The 24,701-nt window shown below is 35.5% G+C and overlaps 1 protein-coding gene across 1 annotated transcript in view; it reads left to right on the forward strand.

Annotated features, from left to right (window-relative positions):
* Positions 1 to 24,701, forward strand: part of LOC117315604 (unconventional myosin-Va-like) — a gene marked incomplete at its 5' end in the record, with an annotated part of 60,664 nt that overhangs the window by 33,841 nt on the left and 2,122 nt on the right. Inside the window, 14 exon segments of the mRNA XM_033869867.1 lie at positions 3,859 to 3,956; positions 9,847 to 9,933; positions 10,225 to 10,336; positions 12,635 to 12,846; positions 13,395 to 13,509; positions 14,404 to 14,595; positions 14,885 to 14,974; positions 16,138 to 16,362; positions 17,766 to 17,859; positions 18,345 to 18,601; positions 18,869 to 18,973; positions 19,558 to 19,719; positions 20,138 to 20,311; positions 22,958 to 23,084. Coding sequence (XP_033725758.1) covers positions 3,859 to 3,956; positions 9,847 to 9,933; positions 10,225 to 10,336; positions 12,635 to 12,846; positions 13,395 to 13,509; positions 14,404 to 14,595; positions 14,885 to 14,974; positions 16,138 to 16,362; positions 17,766 to 17,859; positions 18,345 to 18,601; positions 18,869 to 18,973; positions 19,558 to 19,719; positions 20,138 to 20,311; positions 22,958 to 23,084 — 2,050 coding nt within the window.

The following is a 24,701-nucleotide window of genomic DNA, read 5'->3' on the forward strand; positions in this document are numbered from 1 at the left end:
GTCTCAAGGTCATACAGCTTAATGTATTCCAAGAGGTCATAATGTATTGAGAGTAAAATCCAGCAAAAGTCCAACACAGAAGACAGAACAGACATCATTATCTAAAGAGAAGCTTCTAATAATAGGATTTAGTGAGGGGAACCTGTTTCACTTTCAAAATCGATAATCTGAATTGATCAATTAATTGATTATAATCGGTTGATATTGCCTTTTTGTAGAAAATTTATGTTTATCTTAAGTACATTATTACATGTCTTAGCCTTTGTATATTTAAATCTCCCTTATCTCATGTAAAAGACCAATTTACCCAATGAATATATCAGTAAAATATAAGATAATAAATTTCCAAATAATTGCCCTTTCAAAATTTTCATCTTTTTTTTTTTTTTTTTTACTAATTTTCGATTATTTTCAATCATCAGCTGACAAACTATTACGATTTATTTACATGGTGTATAGGGAATTATCAGTGGATTGTTGTAGTAACTAATTTGATGTGGACAACTCCATTTTGTGTTTGCGCAATTAACCAGTTCTTATTTGTGAGAATTGCCAATGAAATCTGCTGTTACATCCTACAGTGTTTGTAACAGCACTTTTGATTGGTTGCTAGATAATGTGTGTGGTGGCCATTACCTACTAACAGTGTTTGGCTTGACTTACTGACAGTAGTTAACAGATTTTATTTATTTATACAGATGTTACTGAATATTTCAGAGAATTCATATATATTTACATTATTGATTAATATATAATTTCATTAGTCTCAAACATGTCATTTTGGAAATTTGGACTCATTATTTTCCTTTCTGGTCAATACTTAATTACTGTACTTGAGGTTGAAATAACTTTTAAGTTTTAACAAACAAAAATGATTAAATTCATAAGTAACAAACAAAAAGGTTCCACAGTCGTACCAAACTGGTGATCTCCATTTTTTTCCTGTTTTTATCCATTGACAGGTATGAAAGAATCCATTCCTTTTTAAACATAAAACAGAAGCCCTACTTTAACATTCATTAAACTTACATGTCTGCATGAAACTAAATCTTTCCCGTGAATATCCCAGATTCCTAAAATTCCAAATGTTCATTCTTAATATTCTGAACTTTAGATATTCATCATTTTTAGCTCACCTGGACCGAAGGTCCGGTGAGCTTATGCCATGGCGCAGCGTCCGTCCGTCGTCCGTCGTCCGTCCGTCAACATTTGCTTCAAATCGCTACTAGTCATAAAGTTCTTATTGGATTTTGACCAAATTTGGCCAGAAACATCCTCGGCAGAATGGGAACAGATTTTGCATAAATGGTGACTCTGACCCCTGAGGGGCCAAAGGGGCGGGGCCCAATAGGGGAAAAAGAGGTAATTCCTTTAAATCGCTACTAGTCATAAAGTTACGAATGGATTTCAACCCAATATGGTCAGAAACATCCTTGGGGGAAGGGGAACAGATTTTGCATAAATGGTGATTCTGACCCCCGAGGGGCCAAAGGGGCGGGGCCAAATATGGGAAATAGAAGTAATTCCTCTAAATCTCTACTAGTCATAAAGTTATGAATGGATTTGAACCCAATTTGGTCAGAAACATCCTTGGGGGAAGAGGAAGAGATTATGCATAAATGGTGGCTCTGACCCCCAAGGGGCCAAAGGGGCAGGGCCCAATAGGGGAAATAGAGGTAATTCCTTTAAATCACTACTAGTCTAAAAGTTCTTATTGGATTTTGACCAAATTTGGTCAGAAACATCCTTGGGGGAAGGGGAACAGATTTTGCATAAATGGTGATTCTGACCCCCGAGGGGCCAAAGGGGCGGGGCCAAATATGGGAAATAGAGGTAATTCCTCTAAATCTCTACTAGTCATAAAGTTATGGATGGATTTGAACCCAATTTGGTCAGAAACATCCTTGGGGGAAGGGGAAAATATTTTGCATAAATGGTGGCTCTGACCCCCGAGGGGCCAAAGGGGCGGGGCCCAATAGGGGAAATTAAGGTAATTCCTTTAAATCGCTACTAGTCATAAAGTTATGAATGGATTTCAACCCAATTTGGTCAGAAACATCCTTGGGGGAAGGGGAAGAGATTTTGCATAAATGGTGGCTCTGACCCCCGAGGGGCCAAAGGGGCGGGGCCCAATAGGGGTAATAGAGGTAATTCCTTTAAATCACTACTAGTCATAAAGTTATGAATGGATTTGAACCCAATTTGGTCAGAAACATCCTTGGGGGAAGGGGAAAAGATTTTGCATAAATGGTGGCTCTGACCCCAAAGGGACCAAAGGGGGGGGGGGGGGGGGGGGGGGGGGGGGGGGGCCCAATAGGGGAAATTAAGGTAATTCCTCTAAATCTCTACTAGTCATAAAGTTGTGAAGGGATTTGAACCCAATTTGGTCAGAAACATCCTTGGGGGAAGGGGAACAGATTTTGCATAAATGGTGGCTCTGACCCTAAAGGGGCCAAAGGGGCGGGGCCCAATAGGGGAAATAGAGGTAATTCCTTTGAAACGCTACTAGTCATCAAGTTATGAATGGATTTGAACCCAATTTGGTCAGAAACAGGGGAACAGATTTTGCATAAATGGTGACTCTGACCCCAGAATGGCCAAAGGGGCGGGCCCAATAGGTGAAATAGAGGTAATTCCTTTAAATCGCTACTAGTCATAAAGTGATGATTTCAGACCTTAGAGAGTCTGGACTTCATTAATCTTCAAAGCAGTTCGGATTCCCACATTATAACCATATATAGCATTGTTAGAGTTTTACAAATAAAACAATTTGAATATGAACATTATTTCGACATTTGGTCTAATCCAACCAGGTGAGCGATACAGGCCCCATGGGCCTCTTGTTTTAGTTACAATTTAGATTTGCTCTGATTATTAATAGTTCCTGAGTTGTGTTTTTGTTTATTATATATCTTTGATATTTTGTCAGTAGATGTAAGTAAATAACATTTATTTAGTGTATACATTTTAACTAATACTTAGTGCATGTGTCATATTGTAGTTGTATGTAGTATTTTTTTTAAAAATAATCCTTTCTTTTGAATATCTAAGATGAAACAGGGATTAGAGTTGTATTCCAGGATTAATTTACAGAAGAGGAGGCTTTTATAAATCATATTTATGTTGAAACAAGAGCAATTATTATAATAATTATTAATATTTTACAATGATTTTTTTTCAATATCATATCAATGGTTTATAACAATTGGTTTATTATAATAACAATAGTTAATTATAATAACAATAGTTAATTATAATAACAATGGTTTATTATACCATATTTATCCTCCATAAGCCCCCACTCCTAGTGTAAAATTTTATTGTTAAAGTTTTAGGATGGATACAATATTTTTGAACCATGTTTAACTTTGCCCTTGCTTTCTAAATTGATGACTTATTTGTAGACTCTTTTGGGAACTATTAAACAAAGGATTTTTAGTTACATGTATATTATTTTCTTGGTGTTTGCTTGTCAGGACAATATTTCTGTGAAAATCTATTTTTACATATACAAACATGTTGGTCGCTGTGTTTATGTATCCAGAAAACTGAGAACATTTCATGGTTTCGTTAACATATGTCGCCCTGAAATGATCAAGTGTAAACGTTAAGAAAGTTATTGATGATAAGATTTGATGTACTTCATATATCATTGTCACTCATGAAATGCTATCTTGTTGACGTTTTGTATCCACATTGGCATGAAAAATAATCTAATAAGACATTCGGGAAACATCTCTCGTTTAATCATCAAAACACAATTTTAGAGACCAACATTATTGTTTCAGCATCGTTTTAATTTTGGTATTTTGTATTGTGGAATTTCTGTATATCAATGTATGTCGCCACATTTTCCAGTTCCGAGACTCCTTGAAGATGTTGATGGAGACACTTAATGCCACGACGCCACACTACATCCGGTGTATCAAACCTAACGACTTCAAAGAGGCATTCACGTGAGTAATAACGCCGTAAAATCCTTTCAAATATGGTACACAGATTGTTTTGTTATGCATGGTTAGAAAAAATTAATATCCAGAATAGCAAAACATTATGTTTTTTCTTGGGAAGTACTCCATTTTTAGCTCACCTGGACCGAAGGTCCAGTGAGCTTATGCCATGGCGCAGCGTCCGTCATCCGTCGTCCGTCCGTCCATCCGTCCGTCAACATTTGCTTCAAATCGCTACTAGTCATAAAGTTCTTATTGGATTTTGACCAAATTTGGCCAGAAACATCCTTGGCAGAATGGGAACAGATTTTGCATAAATGGTGACTCTGACCCCTGAGGGGCCAAAGGGGCGGGGCCCAATAGGGGAAATAGAGGTAATTCCTTTAAATCGCTACTAGTCATGAAGTTATGAATGGATTTGAACCCAATTTGGTCAGAAACATCCTTGGGGGAAGGGGAACAGATTTTGCATAAATGGTGATTCTGACCCCCGAGGGGCCAAAGGGGCGGGGCCCAATAGGGGAAATAGAGGTAATTCCTCTAAATCTCTACTAGTCATAAAGTTATGAATGGATTTGAACCCAATTTGGTCAGAAACATCCTTGGGGGAAGGGGGAAAAGATTTTGCATAAATGGTGGCTCTGACCCCCGAGGGGCCAAAGAGGCGGGGCCCAATAGGGGAAATTAAGGTAATTCCTTTAAATCGCTACTTGTCATAAAGTTATGAATGGATTTGAACCCAAGTTGGTCAGAGATATCTTTGGGGGAAGGGGAACAGATTTTGCATAAATGGTGGCTCTGACCCCAAAGGGACTAAAGGGGCAGGGCAAAATATGGGAAATAGAGGTAATTCCTCTAAATCGCTACTAGTCATAAAGTTATGAATTGATTTGAACCCAACTTGGTCAGAAACATCATTGGGGGAAGGGGAAAAGATTTTGCATAAATGGTGGCTCTGACCCCCGAGGGGCAAAAGGGGCGGGGCCCAATAGGGGAAATAAAGGTAATTCCTTTAAATCACTACTAGTCATAAAGTTATGAATGGATTTGAACCAAATTTTGTCAGAAATATCCTTGGGGGAAGGGGAACAGATTTTGCATAAATGGTGATTCTGACCCCTGAGGGGCCAAAGGGGCGGGGCCAAATATGGAAAATAGAGGTAATTCCTCTAAATCTCTACTTGTCATAAAGTTATGAATGAATTTCAACCCAATTTGGTCAGAAACATCCTTGGGGGAAGGGGAAGAGATTTTGCATAAATGGTGGCTCTGACCCCCAAGGGGCCAAAGGGGCGGGGCCCAATAGGGGTAATAGAGATAATTCCTTTAAATCACTACTAGTCATAAAGTTATGAATGGATTTCAACCCAATTTGGTCAGAAACATCCTTGGGGAAAGGGGAACAGATTTTGCATAAATGGTGATTCTGACCCCCCGAGGGGCCAAAGGGGCGTTGCCAAATATGGGAAATAGAGGTAATTCCTCTAAATCTCTACTAGTCATAAAGTTGTGAAGGGATTTGAACCCAATTTGGTCAGAAACATCCTTGGGGGAAGGGGAACAGATTTTGCATAAATGGTGGCTCTGACCCTAAAGGGGCCAAAAGGGAGGGGCCCAGTGGGGGAAATAGAGGTAATTCCTTTGAATCGCTACTAGTCATCAAGTTATGAATGGATTTGAACCAAATTTGGTCAGAAACAGGAGAACAGATTTTGCATAAATGGTGACTCTGACCCCCGAATGGCCAAAGGGGCGGGCCCAATAGGTGAAATAGAGGTAATTCCTTTAAATCGCTACTAGTCATAAAGTGATGAATGCATGTTCTATAAACAATTCTTGAGGTCTTTCAGACCTTAGAGAGTCTGGACTTCATTAATCTTTAAAGCAGTTGGGATTCCCACACTATAACCATATATAGCATTGTTAGAATTTTACAAATAAAACAACTTGAATATGAACATTATTTCAACATTTGGTCTAATTCAACCAGGTGAGCAATACAGGCCCCATGGGCCTCTTGTTATGATAAGAATTTAGACATATTCGATGCTTGTAGATATTCCTGGTGGTTTCATTGTCACTACCTTTGTTCTTACTTTGAGAATGTGACATTAACCAGATTAGACCTAGATTTGTAAAGCATATGTTGTCCTTTAAGCAGAAGACTCTTAACCTTCTGGGACACGTGGGATTGCATTCATGAAACCTTCACATGCTCAAGCCTGAAATCCGTTCTCAACCCAACTTTTTTTTTAGCTTTCTTACCTTTTGAAATAACATATATTACTTGGCTTCTTTGTAAAATGCCTTTCACTCATGGTGAAAATATGCATTCAGATATCAGATTCATGACCAAAAGTATTTGAGTCCGAGCACAAAAAGTGTATTTGAGCACAATTACAGTTTCTGTATACAGACCCCAGTGTTAACCTCATTTTACATGTCTCCATATAAATCTATACTTGTTTACCTTATCCTTGAACTTTCATCAGCTCACCTGTTCTCTCTTGTTTTGATTGAAATTCATTAACTTATTTATAGATGTATGTTATTTATAACTTCCTAGCCCCATTGCATTGAACTCCAAACAATCCATTGGTGTCTTTGCAGATATTGATATGCAAAATACCAAGTATGACAAGAGATCCCAGAGGGATCTTGGCGCCCACCATTGAATGATCTTTATAGGTTCCATGTCAGATTGATCTTTTCTCTACTTTTCCCTTCCTCTAAGTCTTACTTATCTGTGTAAATTCAGAAACGGCCCTCTAGTACTTTTCAAACAAGGGGAACCTATATATAAAATTTAAGATTTAGCGATAATGGCTGTCTGTCGGCCATGTTGTTTTCGGATTGGTCCCAAAATGCAACACCAGGGACCAAGGGGAACATACATATGAAATTTGAGAAAGATCCCTTCAGTACCTTCTGTAAAATAGCGATAACAAACTTCAATTGTCAAAATACAAGATGGCTGCCTGTCGGCCAGGTTGTTTTCTGACTGGTCCCAAAATCCAATATGCATAACTAGGCACTGAGGGCAACCTACAAATGAAATTTAAGAAAGATCCTTTCAGCAATTTCTGACAAATAGCGATAACAAACTTCAATTGTCAAAATCCAAGATGACTGCCTGTCGGCCATGTTGTTTTCCTATTGGTCGCAAGATGCAATATGCAGAACTACAGACCAAGGGGAACTTACAAAAAGTTGAGAAAGATCCCTTCAGTACTTTCTGAAAAATAGTGATAACAAACTTCAATTGTCAAAATCCAAGATGGCTGCCTGTCGGCCATGTTGTTTATCCGATTAGTCTCAAGATGCAATATGCATAACTAGGCACTCAGGGGAACCTACATATGAAATTGGAGAAAGATCCCTTAAGCACTTTCGTAGAAATAGCGATAACAAATTTCAATTGTCAAAATCTAAGATGGCTGCCTGTCGGCCATGTTGTTTTCCGATAAGTCTCAAAATGCAATATGCAGAACTAGGCACAGAGGGGAACCTACATACGAAATTTGAGAAAGATCCCTTCAGTACTTTCTGAGAAATAGCGATAACAAACTTCAATTGTCAAAATCCAAGATGGCTGCCTGTCGGCCATGTTGTATTCCGATTGGTCTCAAAATGCAATATGCATAACTATGCACCAATGCAAGGGGAACCTATATATAAAATTTGAGAAAGATCCCTTCAGTACTTTCTGAGAAATAGCGATAACAAACTTCAATTGTCAAAATCCAAGATGGCTGCCTGTCGGCCATGTTGTTTTCCGATTGGTCTCCAAATGCAATATGCATAACTAGGCACCAAGGGGAGTCTACATATGAAATTTCAGAAAGATCCCTTTATTAGTTTTTGAGAAATAGCGATAACAAACTTCAATTGTCAAAATCCAAGATGGCTGCCTGTCAGCCATGTTGTTTTCCGATTGGTCACAAAATGCAATATGCATAACTAGGCACAGAGGGGAACCTATATATGAAATTTTAGAAAGATCCCTTCAGTACTATCTGAGAAATAGCGATAACAAACTTCAATTGTCAAAATCCAAGATGGCTGCCTGTCGGCCATGTTGTTTTCCGATTGGTCTCAATATGAAATATGCATAACTAGGCACCAAGGAGAGTCTACATATGAAATTTCAGAAAGATCCCTTCATTAGTTTCTGAGAAATAGCGATAACAAACTTCAATTGTCAAAATCCAAGATGGCTGCCTGTCGGCCATGTTGTTTTCCGATTAGTCTCAAAATGCAATATGCAGAACTAGGCACAGAGGGGAACCTACATACGAAATTTGAGAAAGATCCCTTCAGTACTTTCTGAGAAATAGCGATAACAAACTTCAATTGTCAAAATCCAAGATGGCTGCCTGTCGGCCATGTTGTATTCCGATTGGTCTCAAAATGCAATATGCATAACTAGGCACCAAGGGGAACCTATATATAAAATTTGAGAAAGATCCCTTCAGTACTTTCTGAGAAATAGCGATAACAAACTTCAATTGTCAAAATCCAAGATGGCTGCCTGTCGGCCATGTTGTTTTCCGATTGGTCTCCAAATGCAATATGCATAACTAGGCACCGAGGGGAGTCTACATATGAAATTTCAGAAAGATCCCTTTATCAGTTTCTGAGAAATAGCGATAACAAACTTCAATTGTCAAAATCCAAGATGGCTGCCTGTCAGCCATGTTGTTTTCCGATTAGTCTCAAAATGCAATATGCATAACTAGGCAACAAGAGGAACCTACATTTGAAATTTCAGAAAGATCCCTTTATTAGTTTTTGAGAAATAGCGATAACAAACTTCAATTGTCAAAATCCAAGATGGCTGCCTGTCGGCCATGTTGTTTTCCGATTGGTCACAAAATGCAATATGCATAACTAGGCACCAAGGGGAACCTATATATGAAATTTTAGAAAGATCCCTTCAGTACTATCTGAGAAATAGCGATAACAAACTTCAATTGTCAAAATCCAAGATGGCTGCCTGTCGGCCATGTTGTTTTCCGATTGGTCTCCAAATGCAATATGCATAACTAGGCACCGAGGGGAGTCTACATATGAAATTTCAGAAAGATCCCTTTATTAGTTTTTGAGAAATAGCGATAACAAACTTCAATTGTCAAAATCCAAGATGGCTGCCTGTCGGCCATGTTGTTTTCCGATTGGTCACAAAATGCAATATGCATAACTAGGCACCAAGGGGAACCTATATATGAAATTTTAGAAAGATCCCTTCAGTACTATCTGAGAAATAGCGATAACAAACTTCAATTGTCAAAATCCAAGATGGCTGCCTGTCGGCCATGTTGTTTTCCGATTGGTCTCAAAATGCAATATGCATAACTAGGCACCAAGGGGAGTCTACATATGAAATTTCAGAAAGATCCCTTCATTAGTTTCTGAGAAATAGCGATAACAAACTTCAATTGTCAAAATCCAAGATGGCTGCCTGTCGGCCATGTTGTTTTCCGATAGGTCTCAAAATGCAATATGCATAACTAGGCACCAAGGGGAACCTATATATGAAATTTGAGAAAGATCCCTTCTGTACTTTCTGAGAAATAGCGATAACAAGAATTGTTTACGGACGGAGGGACGGACGGACGGACGGACGGACGGAGGGACGGAGGGACGGACGGACCACGGACCACGGACGCAGGGCGATTTGAATAGCCCACCATCTGATGATGGTGGGCTAAAAATGCCAAGTTCAAGGTCACCATTGGTACTGGTGTTAATAGAAATATCTGTAAAATTAATTTGTTAGTGTGCAGGAAGTCCACAATATATAGTCATACAGGCCCTTTACTTTTGTTATATATAAACTATATCTATGTTATACCTATACCAGTAACAGGTTAAATACCATTGTTTTGTTGTGTAGGTTTGAACCTAACCGAGCCGTGGAACAACTACGAGCCTGTGGTGTGTTGGAGACGATACGCATCAGTGCTGCTGGCTACCCCTCAAGGTAGGTCAAAGGTCATGACCTCTGAAGTAATCTTTGTTGATTGAGATACAGAGCTCAAACTTGATTGATAATGAATTTTATATTTATTGACTCTAATCAGATATAATCTAATTTGTGGATTAATTTGTTTGACTTTCTGAATGAGAGTTTCAATGAAAACTTTGTTTTGAGAAATTGTTGATTTTAAATGATAGATGAGTCATTTAAATTAGATCAAGGTCATTCATTTGACCATGTGTAAACCAGATATATATGTTTCTCTCGATAATACCAGTTTTCTGTCTTTCCCAGGTGGACCTATAACGAGTTCTTCCAGAGATACCGAGTCCTGGCTCGCTCCAAGGATATCAATCGATCAAACCCCAGAAAGACGTGTGAAAATATCCTCATTAAAATCATACAGGTGAGGTCAAGGTTGCATTGTCAAGGTCAGGGTTACAATACCAAGGTCAGATTCACAGAACAAGGTCATTTCTTGATATTAATGATAATGTTTCAGTGTCAATGTCAGATTCATAGGGCAAGGTAAAGGCTGCAATGTCAAGGTCAAATTTGTAGTGTAAGGTCAATATTAGATATTTAGGGTTACAGAGGCATTACTTTATAAGGCAAGGTCATTTGTCAGATATGAAGGCCAGCTGCAATGGAAATGTTAAGGTTACAGTTGTAGAATGAAATGTATGAATTTTTTAAAGTAGTAACCGGTTACTGATGTATACACTTATTGCTGGGGCTTGTATATATATACATAGTTAGGGCCTCATTATATGTTGGAATTATGGCTCCTTAAATATAGTATACTCTGTTATACATTATCAGGGCTTTGAAGTTAATCTTGAAAACTATACATAATCAGGGTCAGGGCCTTAATGTTTATCTTGTACACTATACATTATCAGGGCCTTGATGTTAAATTTGTACACTGTACATTATCAGGGCCTCTCTCCAAAGATTATAAGAAAGAACAAGAAGTTAGTGGAGGTATTCTGTATAAATAAGACATTAAAGTTTATTGATATTTTAAATACGATTCACAATCATACTGAATTGTTACTTAATGTTAACAGTGTTATTTGGTGCCAAATTCCCACTGCCAGTAATTTATTTCGAGAAAAATATCCTGTGATTCCAAAAATTATGATTTTTTTGTGATAGTCAACCTATCATTATGGTATATTGCTAATAAAAGAAACCTTAAAATTCTTGTTACTGTTTCTATTAAAAACATCTGGATAATAATGGATTTAAAGAAATTTTGTGCAAAAGAATTATATAAATTTCAGTATGACTGTGAATCGACATCCTGCATCTGTTAAATTAACCAATTCTTTGCCTGCTGATTGATAGCAAGAAATCGTACCCTTATCAATATCACTTCTGTCAATAATCGTACCCTTATCAATATCACTCCTGTCAATAATCGTACCCTTATCAATATAACATCTGTCAATACTAGTGATAGACCTAATTCCAACTCACTGAGGTACTGAACGGCCTATTCCTCTGGCTGTCCGATAGAAGAACACATAGTGTAGCTGCTTCAGAATAAAAAAATTACCGATTTTCAAGGCCATTTCAGGCAGCACAATGGCAGTGGTTGAAATGTTCTGTCTTTTTCACAAAATTACCATAACTTGTCAGATCTTAAAGTGAAAGATTTTACTTAATTGAGATAGATTATTCTGCAATACAAAAATGTAGGTATTAATAGGAAAGAATTGTTAAATTCCAGCCATATTACATCATGTCTGGTTATATAGGGGAGATAACTACAGTACACAGCAGGCAAAGATTTAACGTAGCATTCTGTTGATCTAACCGATGTTGGGAGATGTTTTCTTGTTCCTCAGTTGTTACTAACATGTCTCAATTATTTTTGTCACCAGTTCAGTTTTATGTTGGAAATTATATTGTTCCTTATTTTCAGCAAATAATTTTCACATACAAAATTTGTTTTAGATTCCTGTACTAACTTTTGAATCGATTGATATATTTGGTTACTTCATGGTTAAGATAGTTAAGGATATTCTAACATAACTGTCAAGTTCACAGTTTTTGGGTGGAACCTGGGCCTCCTGTTTATTTCAGTTAATTTGGCAATCTCCAAAGCCGAATTTTGGTTTCAAATTATAAAGTTTTGTTATATAAACCTCTTGTGCATAAGTTGATCATTTTTGATAATCATGTATGATGATAATGGATACCAGGTAATACAAAGTTCGTTGAGTTGGTGACAATAGAGATTTGTTTATTTATACCTACAGTATTGTATTGCATAAAAGAATTATGAATTTAAGATATTTGATCATAATGATTGTTCGGTTGATTTTTATTATTCTCTGAAATAATGTTAAATTGTATTGAGATTTAATTTTGTTTTAGTTTCATTAAACCAAGCATAACATATACCTGCAAAATAAAAATTACCAAATTATTCCACAATTGTTTCAAGCTCTCTTGCTTATGTGCTCATCACCAGAGAAGCTTCACTGATAAAAAAGAGATGTGCTCTTGAAACATTGTGCAACAACTTTTTTTAATTTTCTCTTTGGCATGGCCTACAAAGCTAGTAATTTACTTTTGAATATTACTCAAAAACAGTTTTTATAATTTCTTGTTCAATGGATAACTAAAAGAAAATTCAAATAATGATTAATAATTCTGCTACATGTTAAAATAATGATGTTTTTATGTTGCACAGGATCCTGATAAATACAGGTTTGGTAAAACGAAAATTTTCTTCCGTGCTGGTCAAGTGGCATACCTGGAGAAATTACGATCGGAGAAACTCCGCGCTTGTGGTGTTATGATCCAGAAACATGTCAAGGGCTGGTTGGCACGGCGACGGTACAAGAAGATCATGCGGTCTATAAAGCTGATACAGAAACACGGCCGAGGAGTGTTAGCGAGAAGGTATAGAGTCAGCAGGATTATGTCCCTTGGCTATTTACACAAAAAATACAAAAATATGTATTTTTGCTTAATATTAGGACTTTTGAAGCAAAGAGTTTGTCAAGTTTTGGAATGAGATTCTGCTGTACAAATGAGTTTTCAGTTTTCAGTGAATTGGGAAAATAAACAAATTGAGTAAATCCCAGTAAATAATTCATGTTTAAAATATTTTTTTAAGAAATCTTTTTAAAGTCAACACATTCTCATAGAATGCAAGAATTCTTGGGGTAAACTTTTAAAATTATCAAAACACAAAGGTCATCTTCAAAATGCCAGAAATTTCTTTAATGCTATTATTTATTAACAATGAGGGATTTGAAAAATTAAGGTTGAAACTGGAAAAATGCCGGGACTATTTTCGCGTGGGACTAGGGCCCAGTACTAAACCCTACAGATACCTCGCGAAATCCATGTAAAGAAAGAAGAATATGTGTAGTGATATATTCGTTTCTGAAGACTATCTGAGTTAACTGTGATACTTTTATTTCAATACCTGTTTTGTTTTACAGACATGCTAAATTCCTCCGCGAGACGAGGGCGGCCACCAAGATCCAGAAAGTCTTTAAAGGTTTCCAGGCTCGCAAAGTCTTCATGGTCAAGAAAAAAGCTGTGATAAAAATACAGGTAAGGTATAGAAAAACGGTACAAGCCCCTGTGATAAATCACAGGTAAAGCTTTAATTTACAGGTTATATCATCGCAATATTACAGGTAAGATGTGAATAATGGCACAAGCCCCTGTGAACTACAGTTGAATCGCAGCTATATCATTTAAGAATTAAATAACAGATATGTAAGAGAAGAATGATACAAGTCCCTGTGATCAACAATTAAATCACAGGTAAAGCTTTAATTTACAAGTTCATGGCAATATTATGAATAATTGTACAAGTCCCTGTGAACCAGTTACATCATTTAAGCATTTGATAAAATGTATTTTAGAGAAGAATGGTACAAGTCCCTGTGAATTACTTTAAATCATATATACTGTAGGTGTTATTTCTGTAAATCATCTATTCTATTTTGGGACTTCTGTTTTCATATACTAGGTAACATCCATAGAATTTAGATAAATTGATAATTTTTCGTAAAAGCAATAGTTACTGGCATTGGTAAAGTAAGATGTATTTTAGATTCTTTTGTATAAAGTGAACTTGGTGACGTTACAGGGTCAGAGTTATATATATATATAGTCACTTTATAGAACTGTTAGGTAATTCCCCTTTGTAAGACTTGTAGAGGCCGCAGTGGCCAAGTGGTTAAGGTGTCCCAACACTTTATCACTAGCCCTCCACCTCAGGGTTGCGAGTTCGAAACCTACGTGGGGCAGTTGCCAGGTACTGACCGTAGGCCGGTGGTTTTTCTCCGGGTACTCCGGCTTTCCTCCACCTTCAAAACCTGGCACGTCCTTAAATTACCCTGGCTGTTAATAGGACGTTAAATAAAATAAACCAAACCAAACCAAACTTGTAAGACTTGCTGCCATGTTATAGATAAACTTAACATTTTCCATTACCAGGCTTGTATCCGAGGATTGTTTGGAAGACGAGAGTACCAGAAACAGATGCACGAACACCGAGCGGTTGTTATCCAGCGATTCGTTCGCGGTTGGTTACAGAGGCGACGATATCATAAGATCATACACGGCTTTGTGTTAATCCAATCCCACTTCAGGCGACGCAAGGCCAAAGCACAACTCAAGATTCTCAAGGTAGGTCAAGGTCGCAATTTATTAATTTATCATACACAATGGGCAACATATTTTAGGGAAATTTGGAGGAAAGAGCTGTTCGGGATTTGGAATTTTCTTTTGTTTTTCTGAAACCTAGTTTGTATTTGATATAATCTCAAAATGCCATGGCAGTGTTCTGTTCCTTTTCCATGCATGGATTTTTAATGTTGTAGTTGATATTATAAAAAAGCATCATTTGTTATCAGTTTCAAAATAATTAAATATTTATGCCAAATATTCTCAAATATTATTTTGTTTGCTTTTACAGATTGAGGCGAAATCAGTGGAGCATATCAAGGGAGTAAACAAAGGTCTGGAGAACAAGATTATAGAACTACAACAGAAGTTAGACAACCGGGTAAAATATCTACTCTCCAAACCAGTAAAATATCTACTCTCCAAACCAGTAAAATATCTACTCTCCAGACCAGTTAAAATATCTACTCTCCAAACCAGTAAAAATATCTAATCTCCAAACCAGTAAAAATATCTACTCTCCCAACCAGTAAAAAATATCTACTCTCCAACTCAGTAAAAATATCTACTCTCCAAACCAGTAAAATATCTACTCTCCAAACCAGTAAAATATCTACTCTCCAAACCAGTAAAATATCTACTCCCCCAACCAGTAAAAATGTCTACTCTCCAAACCAGTTAAAATATCTATTCTTCAACTCAGTAAAAATATCTACTCTCCAAACCAGTAAAATATCTACTCTCCAGACCAGTAAAAATATCTACTCTCCAAACCAGTAAAATATCTACTCTCCAAACCAGTAAAAATATCTACTCTCCAAACCAGTAAAATATCTACTCTGAACCAGTAGATTTTCTACTCTCTGAACTGGTAAATTATCTACCCCTCAAACCATTAAAATATAATTCTCCATTGCAATCTTCTAGGCGGTAAGTTGAAAATGAAATTATGTTAGAAGTTCGAATTCAATTCTTAATATATATGCCAATTCTATAGAATACTTCTATGGAAGCATAGAATGGTAATACCCGTATGTCTGTGTGTCCCATCCCAGGTCACCCAGCTCCAAGTATATCTTGAGAATACCAGTACAGATTTGGTTCCTATCTATACACCAGAGTGTCACAGCAGCAAGTTCTACTGTAAGACCTAAACACATTCTGGTGGTCATTGGTCAAGGTTGAGGGGTCAAAGGTTACATATGACCCCTTCTGAATGAGACACAATGTGTCCTGTTCTGTTTCAAATAAGTGTCCCATCTTGAAAACCACTTATCAGATTTGCTACTCATTTACACAATAAACAGTATTATATCATAACAAGTTCTTTGTATAGATAATGCATGACCCCTTAGAGACATTTTCAAATTGAAAAGGCCCAAATGACATGTAGTGTCATTTTGAAAGTCTACCTATTGATCAGCTTTTCAATTCTGGCATCATTTTATTAAATTCATTTAATTTTTTCAACTGTGTAATAGGAAATAATAAGAATAGAACTGATTTCCTTTACTACATGATGCTGTTGTTATGGTTTCCCCACAGAACAAAGAAGTTCAACAGGTCAAGGTCAAGGACACAGAGATTGCAAACATGAAAAATGAAATGGAGAAACTCCGACAGAACAGTAGCATGGCTGAAAAATCAACGAACCGTATCACGGAATTACTGAAGCAGATAGAGGAACTGACGGAGGAGCTAGCCAGAGAGAAAGGGGAGAAACAAGATCTAATATCCGAAAAAGATCTCATGCATAAAAAAAATGCAGAGGTGAGTGATGTATACTGAAATGATAAGATTTACTTCTGACGAAGATATTGAGGATAAATTTATTACAGATAAAGTTACTACAGATAAAGTTACTACAGATAAATTAACTACAGATAAATTTACTACAGATAAAGTTACTACAGAAAAAGTTACTACAGATAAATTAACTACAGATTAAGTTGGTACAGAAAAAGTTACTACAGATAAAGTTACTACTACAGATAAAGTTACTACAGATAAGTTAATACAGATAAAGTTACTACAGATAAAGTTGGTACAGATAAAGTTACAGATAAAGTTACTACAGATAAAGTTACTACAGAAAAAGTTGTTACTACAGATAAAGTTACTACAGATAAAGTTACTACAGAAAAAGTTACTACAGATAAATTAACTACAGATTAAGTTGGTACAGATAAAGTAACTACAGATAAAGTAACTACAGAAAAAGTTACTACAGATAAAGTTACTACAGAAAAAGTTACTTCAGATAAAGATAAGATTTCTACAGATAAAGTTACTACTGTTACAGATAAGGTAACTACAGATTATGGTGTTACTATACAAATAATGATAGACTTACTACAGATAAAGTTGTTAGTACAGAATCTGATAAATTTACTACTAAAGTTTCTACAGATCAAGTTGTTACTTTAGATAAAGTTACTATGGATGAATTTACTACTGATAAAGTTGCTAAAAATAAAGTTATTATTAAAGATAAAATTGTTTCTGCTGATGCTTATGGGTTATAAGGGGCTATATTTAGTAACAGCTTGCATATATCAAATACTTTTTTTAACAGTGACTGAATGCATGATAAAAAGTGTATAATATGACTGTTTTGATAACCCACCTCTCTATCAGCCCTTCGGCGTCCTAGCTGATATCATAGTGGGCTGATAAGTGTAAGGTAAAAAATTCATCCAGGGAAATTATATAGATACAGAGAAGTAAAATAATAAAAACAGGAAACAATTCATACATACACAAAAAGGGCTAAAAGCTTTGGAGATACAGGAAGAATGGAAGGTAGAAACTTGAAGAGGAAAAAGTCACCGAGACACAGACGGTGTAAAAGTTGGTGTGACGCAGAGAGGCTGGTATTTATATGGAGACATAGAACATGGGGAAAATAGTCTGTGGTTACTATTTACCTACAGCTATAATGACTTGTATAGAATTTACATAATCTGATCCACAGGGAGCTTCAAACTTTCCTGTGACCCAGATCACTTAATATCACCTGTTTCTATGACCCAGAGGTATCAATAATCTGGCGGTCAGATCCTGGAGTTAAAATATTTCATTCTAGGTCATAGAAATGTGTCAAGCCCCTGTGCTCTGATTCTGTGTTTGTGATCTAAATCTCCCCGTAATAATTCAAATTTTCTTGGTTTCAGTCGACAAAGATGTTAATGGATGAGAACATGTCCATTAAGGACCAGTTAAACACAGCGAACGAGAAACTTCGGGATCAGGAGAAACAATCGGCAGGTCGGTCTTTCTCTACATTCAAATGGATCAAAATCTTATCTTTATGTTGTTGAAACTTGAGGTATCCGTGATTTGGTTTAAACATATTTAATTGTTTAAACGTAATTGGATTGGGCACAAATTTTAAACAACTTTAAAAAGCAAAGACGAATAGAAGACAGAAAGAAAGATCTAGAGATCTTAGAGTAAGATGAATGAAGATTTCATTAAGGACTGCTGCCATAACTACTAAATGAATCTCCTTTTCTGAAGAGTTCTGATGTTATTACTAGATTGGTTCACAGTTTATTTATCAATTTTTCAAGATAAATACCAACAAAAAATAATTTGTTAAAAGTACAATATCCAAGAAAGAGTCGTGTTTTAAACAATGTGAATCAGTAGAGCTATTTTCTTCTGTACTACTAAATGAATCTCCGTTTCAAAAGAGTTCTGTTATTCCTTAATTGGTTCACCATGTATCATCCTTCTTTAACCTCTTGTAGATACCAGTAAGGAACAGTTAGATACGGCCTATAAAAACATGGAGGCGGAGTTAGAGTCAGAGCGTGCCCACCACCAACGTCTCGTTAAAGACCATGCACGTCTGCAACAACGTTTGGAAAATCTCCAGGGTGAGATGCAGGTCCTGAAGAGTCCACAGGGACACAAGCGAACACCCTCCGACATCTCTGCCATCAGCCTAGAGTCGTATGCCAGCTCCATATCGCCCGAGGATAAAGAAGATTTCGAGAAGGAACTTGTATGTACTTTTGGTGTCTTTCAACAAGTGTTAATTGCCAAAGATCTGGGGAAAATATTTGGAAAGTTGTTTTTTGAATTTGTATTTATTTATTATTCATAGTCAAGATTTATTTTTTTGGTATCAAAAATGAAATAGAGGTTATGATGGTTTTTTTCTGATAATATTTTTTTTTTTTTCTTAAATAGTTAAGATTACCAACATTAATGAGAAATTCAAAGATATTATGATGAATGAAAGGTCAATATTTCTGGGGATTATTTGTAGGATCAGGGTTATGAAACAACAGAAAAGAAGAAAAAGAAGGGTCCTGCACCGGCCCCTCCCAGCATAAGTGTGGATACAGTCGCCAATGGAACACATGTTGAGAAGGTATGTACATAATTTAAAACGAGTATGGGAATCAAAATTTGCATCATTATCACAGTAAACTTAATGATAATGACACATTAACATGGTCTAGCAATCCTCATGTTGACCTCATAATAAGTCATTATCATTGTCTATATTATTTCAAGAGAGAATTAAAGAAATACATTTTATACAGAAAGTATTGACCTTAGATTACAAGTATTGGCACGATAAACCTCTTTGACAGTTGATTGACAGTGACTAATTTTCATATGAGAATTTATCAATAAAAACATTTTTTATTGACAGACATTTGCTATAATCATCACTAATTAAACCTATCACAAGAAATGATGTATTAACTTGTCTTGTCTTATTGACTTGTCTTGAGGTCCATAAAAGGTTTCATAGACCGATTAAATACTGTGACTGTGAGGTCAATATGATATTTGATGAACCCTTCCAATATATCTTAAGGTATGTTAGGTTTCGTAGACCCAGTTACTAATAATGAGATATATAATGACTAAATGTGACTGACTTTGAGGTTAATATAATGTTTGATGAACCCTTCGAAGGTAATTATAATATTAATATCATCACAGGATGTGGACATTGGCCTTGTCCTGAAGCTGCAGAGCCGTATAAAGGAACTAGAGAAGGACAAAGACAGCCTGCAGAAAAAAGTGGACAATTTTGAGGACGGTAGTAGTCCGGTGCATCGCACCTCTGGCGTTATCTCCGATTCTGCATTCGATGCTCTCAAGGTCAGTGTCAATATTCAAGGTCATACCATGTTAATGTCACATCATTGTTGTTTGTTATTGTTTGTTTGGTGTTGTTATAGTAGACACAGAAATATTAAAAGTTCAAATGTTCTTTCTATTGAAAATTATATACTGTATTACTGTGAAATATTTTGACAAGGAAATGTACTTCCCCATTTTTGGTAGCACTTGTTTTCAATAACATAACACAAGCAAAATAAGCTGATTATGTAATCATGGTTCTAGCAATATAAACAGAGATTTATTTGGTCCCGGAGTATAAAACCACACTGGATCAAGATTATTTCATTTGCAGTACAAAGACAACATCTCCACCTTGAACTTTGTGTATAAATTAACTTTCACTATAAGTGAACTTTGACCTTTGTGTAACCTTGACCTTTGAATTTGCCAACAGAAACAACTTGTGAATGCTGAGGATGTAGAAATCGTAATTAAGTTACAAAAACGTATCAGAGAATTAGAAAAGGCAAAATCTAAGCTTGTTGATGAATTAGATGAACGTGAAGAAGAGGATGAAAATATGGGGTTCAAAATTATGACCCCTGAATACGCCTATAATAATTTGAAGGTATATCAGGGTTATTGGGAAGCTTGTTTGCTATATAAAACTGTAGCTAGTTGGTGGATGTTGACTAATCTCATTTTCATACTATCATCTAATATTTCTGAGTTTCTAATCTAGACTAGAGGATTGTAGTATATTTCATTGTAACCTGAAGATATATTTATGTCACCAAGGTGCTTGTGTCTGGGTCACCTAGGTGTTTGTATGTTGAGTCGCCAAGGTGCTTTTGTATCTGGATTGCCTAGGTGTTTGTGTCTGGGTCACCTAAGTGCTTGCGTCTGGGCTGCCAAGGTTCTTTTGTCTGGGTCATCTAGGTGCTTGTTTTCTAGTTAGTTAGTGTTGATTAAATTTATGATGCTGATTTAGTGTCTTACCTCTCTATATAACATTGTCGCTCCAAATACCTCAATTTTGATTTGTTTTGATGAGAGATTTTCAGCAAAAATGAATTTTAGCATAACCAGCTAGTCTGCATCTTACAAAAAATCATCTCCGAGTAGATACATTGATACATTTGCAGACCAAAAGGCCCATTTTTTCTAAGACTAAAAATAAATGAAGTTTCCAAACTGTTATTGTAATATTAAGGACTTTCAATTTTATAGGTATTTTTGCCAACATCAGAATATTGAATTCCAAAATGTGTCAGAGAAATACTGTGAAGGTCATTGTTTCCCAGTATCTAGTATTGCATGCTCAAAAAATGATATTTTCACTATATTTTAACATGTATATTGTTTTTTACAGAAAAATGAACAATATATATCCTCTAGCATCATTTTGTTATAAAAGACACAATATTGCTATATTTTGCATGTAGTGGACATCTTGATACATAATAATTTTCGTGTCAGATCGCAACAACAAAAAACATCCATGGGTATATAAGTCATGTGATGCGATGGTTACATAATTATAAACCCTTTTTACCTTATTTTTTTATAACATCTTGTTGAAATGGGGCCGCAATAGCTCAGTCACTCAGAGCGACAGCCTCCTATCTCAGGTGACGATCTGAGGTGTCTGGTTCAACGCTATCTACCCGTGTCAATTTGTATTTCATGGGAAGCTGAGAACTTGACCTATCTGTGCTGTCTTGGTTGTGTCTTTGAACAAGACACATTTCTCTTATTGCTCTGGATGGCATTGCAACGGGCCTCCCGTATGTTGTTCAGTAAGGTAGTCACTAACTACTACAAGGGGACTCCGCCTCAAAATGACCCTGGCTGTTTATGGGGCAATATACTGGCAAACAAAACAAACAAGCTGATAAAAAACATACGATTTTGAAAATTACACGACTCTCTTTTAAACAAAAGGAACCCTTGGAAAAAGCTTTGTATAATGATATATTTAAGTGATATCTGGGTCATTTGGAGATACCATATTTATCCAGTAATAATTAAGCCTACCAATGTATTTTGGCTTTCAGTCAAAATTCAAACAAGTGCTATTCCACTGCTTTGCAGCGTATTTTCAAGTCAAAGATTATGTGTTAACCTCCTGGGCTTATTACAGAATTAATATGGGATAACTTCCTAATTCATCATTTTTCTTGAAAAATGGTAATACTGACTAACTTTTACATCTGTATAAGGAGTGTGGGTGCTGAAGAGGCTTAGCTTTCTGTTTCACTTAAAATCTTATAGTCTGCTTGATTGTTTGAAGTGATTGTGATTCTAGTATAAAATAATATTTGTGTTTACAATGGAAACTCAATATAATTTCTTCAGATTTCTTTGAGTTAAAAATGATAAATGACTTTTTTTCTGCATGCAGAATTGTTGAATTTAAAAAAAAAAGTGAACTGTTTGTTATAAATTGATAATCAGTGACTATCGTTTTCTAAATTAAGAATTATTCGTTTGGTTTTACTTAATGCTACTTGACCCATATGCAATAATTTTGCATTTAAGTGATCTTTAAAGGTAGCATACACCCTTAAGTGAAATTTTGTTTTCATTCTGAGTGCGAGTGTTGAGTTTCCAATGTAAATTTAGATAGCAAGCTAATCATAAATTTCAATTTCAGTGGTGATTAATTAAAACAGTTAATTGAATTATATTTATCACTTGTGGAAGCTTATGATTAATATATTACATAATGAGTGTTTCGATCTGTAGATGTATATGAAATTATATTTCAGTAGAAGACATTATTTTAAGCTTAATAACATTTAACAAATTCTTAGACAAAATATATGCTTAACAAAATTATAACCAATTGTTTAAAAAGTATGTGAAAAATTATTCTTTTTATAATCTATTGTGAAAAGAAATATCATTTTATGATGTTCATATATTTAAAAGAACATTAGAAAAGAAGTAAATAGAAAAATGGCTTTGATGTAGTTGTCAATGGTTATGTATCACGTATACGTACGGTAAAGGCTAAATGTCAATCATCTACACTGGATCCAGGATTGGCTGTTCATCCTGTCCAAGGGTTCGTATAACTTCCGGAAATATCCTGTCAGGGATCTGACTGGTAACCAGTGTGTTCCTTATCAGTTCTAAGCAAAAACAGATTTTACTTCAGTTAATGTTTTATTTTATTATATAACTCTTATCGTTAAACCCATCTAGTTTATGTATAAATATATTTTTTTAACATTTTAATAAAAAATTGATACATATATTTAATCCACAGATGCAAGAATTAGAAAACGAAAATGATAAGTTAAAACGTGAAGTAGCGAAACTTGTCGCCTCCATCACTGAAACGACCAACTTCGATCAGGACGTACAGCTGACTCCCGCTGGCAAGGAGTTCTTGGGTAAGAAAATATTTTCTTCTCGTACAATTTCTTTTTTCTAATTTTCTTGTATAGATCTTGGTGTAAAGATGCATGTTAGTAACTTTTTATATATTTAGAATGCTGCTAATTTATTCCTTGTTATTATATATATTTAATATATGATCATTTCCTTGTTTATGTATTTGAAGATAATAGTAAAAAAAGAGTTGTCTCCCTTTATCTAGTTTTAACTGTTTAAGGCAATCTAAATCTTTCGTAAAATTTCGTCAAAATTGGAAAAAAATACATATATATTGTTGAACTCTTTTCTCAGTTACCAAAATATGTAGAATACTTTTCAGTCGCATTTAAGAAAGAAAAGATCTTGCATATTAGAATATTATAAGAATAACTTGGTTACAAAAGAATTTCTGGCAAAGTATTTTCAATTCATCCTATATATATATGTCAGAAACAGTGGGAGATAATTTATCTTTGTTTAGTTGTGTTCAGTAGATTTTGCTGTAGCCTTTCAGTTTATGTGGACAAACTGGTTCCCCTTTTCATAAAATGTAACATATCAGACATAAATCATGATTGACTTACCAAAGTTAATACACACCTGGAAGTCTTTGAAACTGAAATAAGTTGATAATATCCTGTTCTTGTTTTATCAACGGATACATAGTGTTTCTCTGATCCTATTACAATGAAGAAAAAACGGACCTAATCACATTTGTTATATATGGTGTATAAGTATAGTATAGGGGAGATAACTCTGGTTTGTTTACTGAGACTGTATATCATATAAGTATGTTATAGGGGGAGATAACTCTGGTTTGTGTACTAAGACTGTATATCATAAGTATAGTATATAGGGGGAGATAACTCTGGTTTTTGTACTAAGACTGTATATCATAAGTATAGTATATAGGGGGAGATAACTCTGGTTTTTGTACTAAGACTGTATATCATAAGTATAGTATATAGGGGAAGATAACTCTGGTTTGTGTACTAAGACTGTATATCATATAAGTATGTTATAGGGGGAGATAACTCTGGTTTGTTTACTGAGACTGTATATCATATAAGTATGTTATAGGGGGAGATAACTATGTTTGTGTACTAAGACTGTATATCATATAAGTGTAGTATATAGGGGGAGATAACTCTGGTTTGTTTACTGAGACTGTATATCATATAAGTATGTTATAGGGGAAGATAACTCTGTTTGTGTACTAAGACTGTATATCATATAAGTGTAGTATATAGGGGGAGATAACTCTGGTTTGTTTACTGAGACTGTATATCATACAAGTATAGTAAATGGGGGAGATAACTCTGGTTTGTGTACTAAGACTGTATATCATATAAGTATGTTATAGGGGGAGATAACTCTGGTTTGTTTAGTGAGACTGTAAATCATATAAGTATGTTATAGGGGGAGATAACTCTGTTTGTGTACTAAGACTGTATAACATATAAGTGTAGTATATAGGGGGAGATAACTCTGGTTTGTTTACTGAGACTGTATATCATATAAGTATGTTATAGGGGGAGATAACTCTGGTTTGTGTACTAAGACTGTATATCATAAGTATAGTATATAGGGGGAGATAACTCTGGTTTGTTTACTGTGACTGTATATCATTATAT

Source organism: Pecten maximus, chromosome 17 (genome assembly GCF_902652985.1).
Source record: "Pecten maximus chromosome 17, xPecMax1.1, whole genome shotgun sequence".
NCBI lineage: Eukaryota > Metazoa > Mollusca > Bivalvia > Pectinida > Pectinidae > Pecten > Pecten maximus.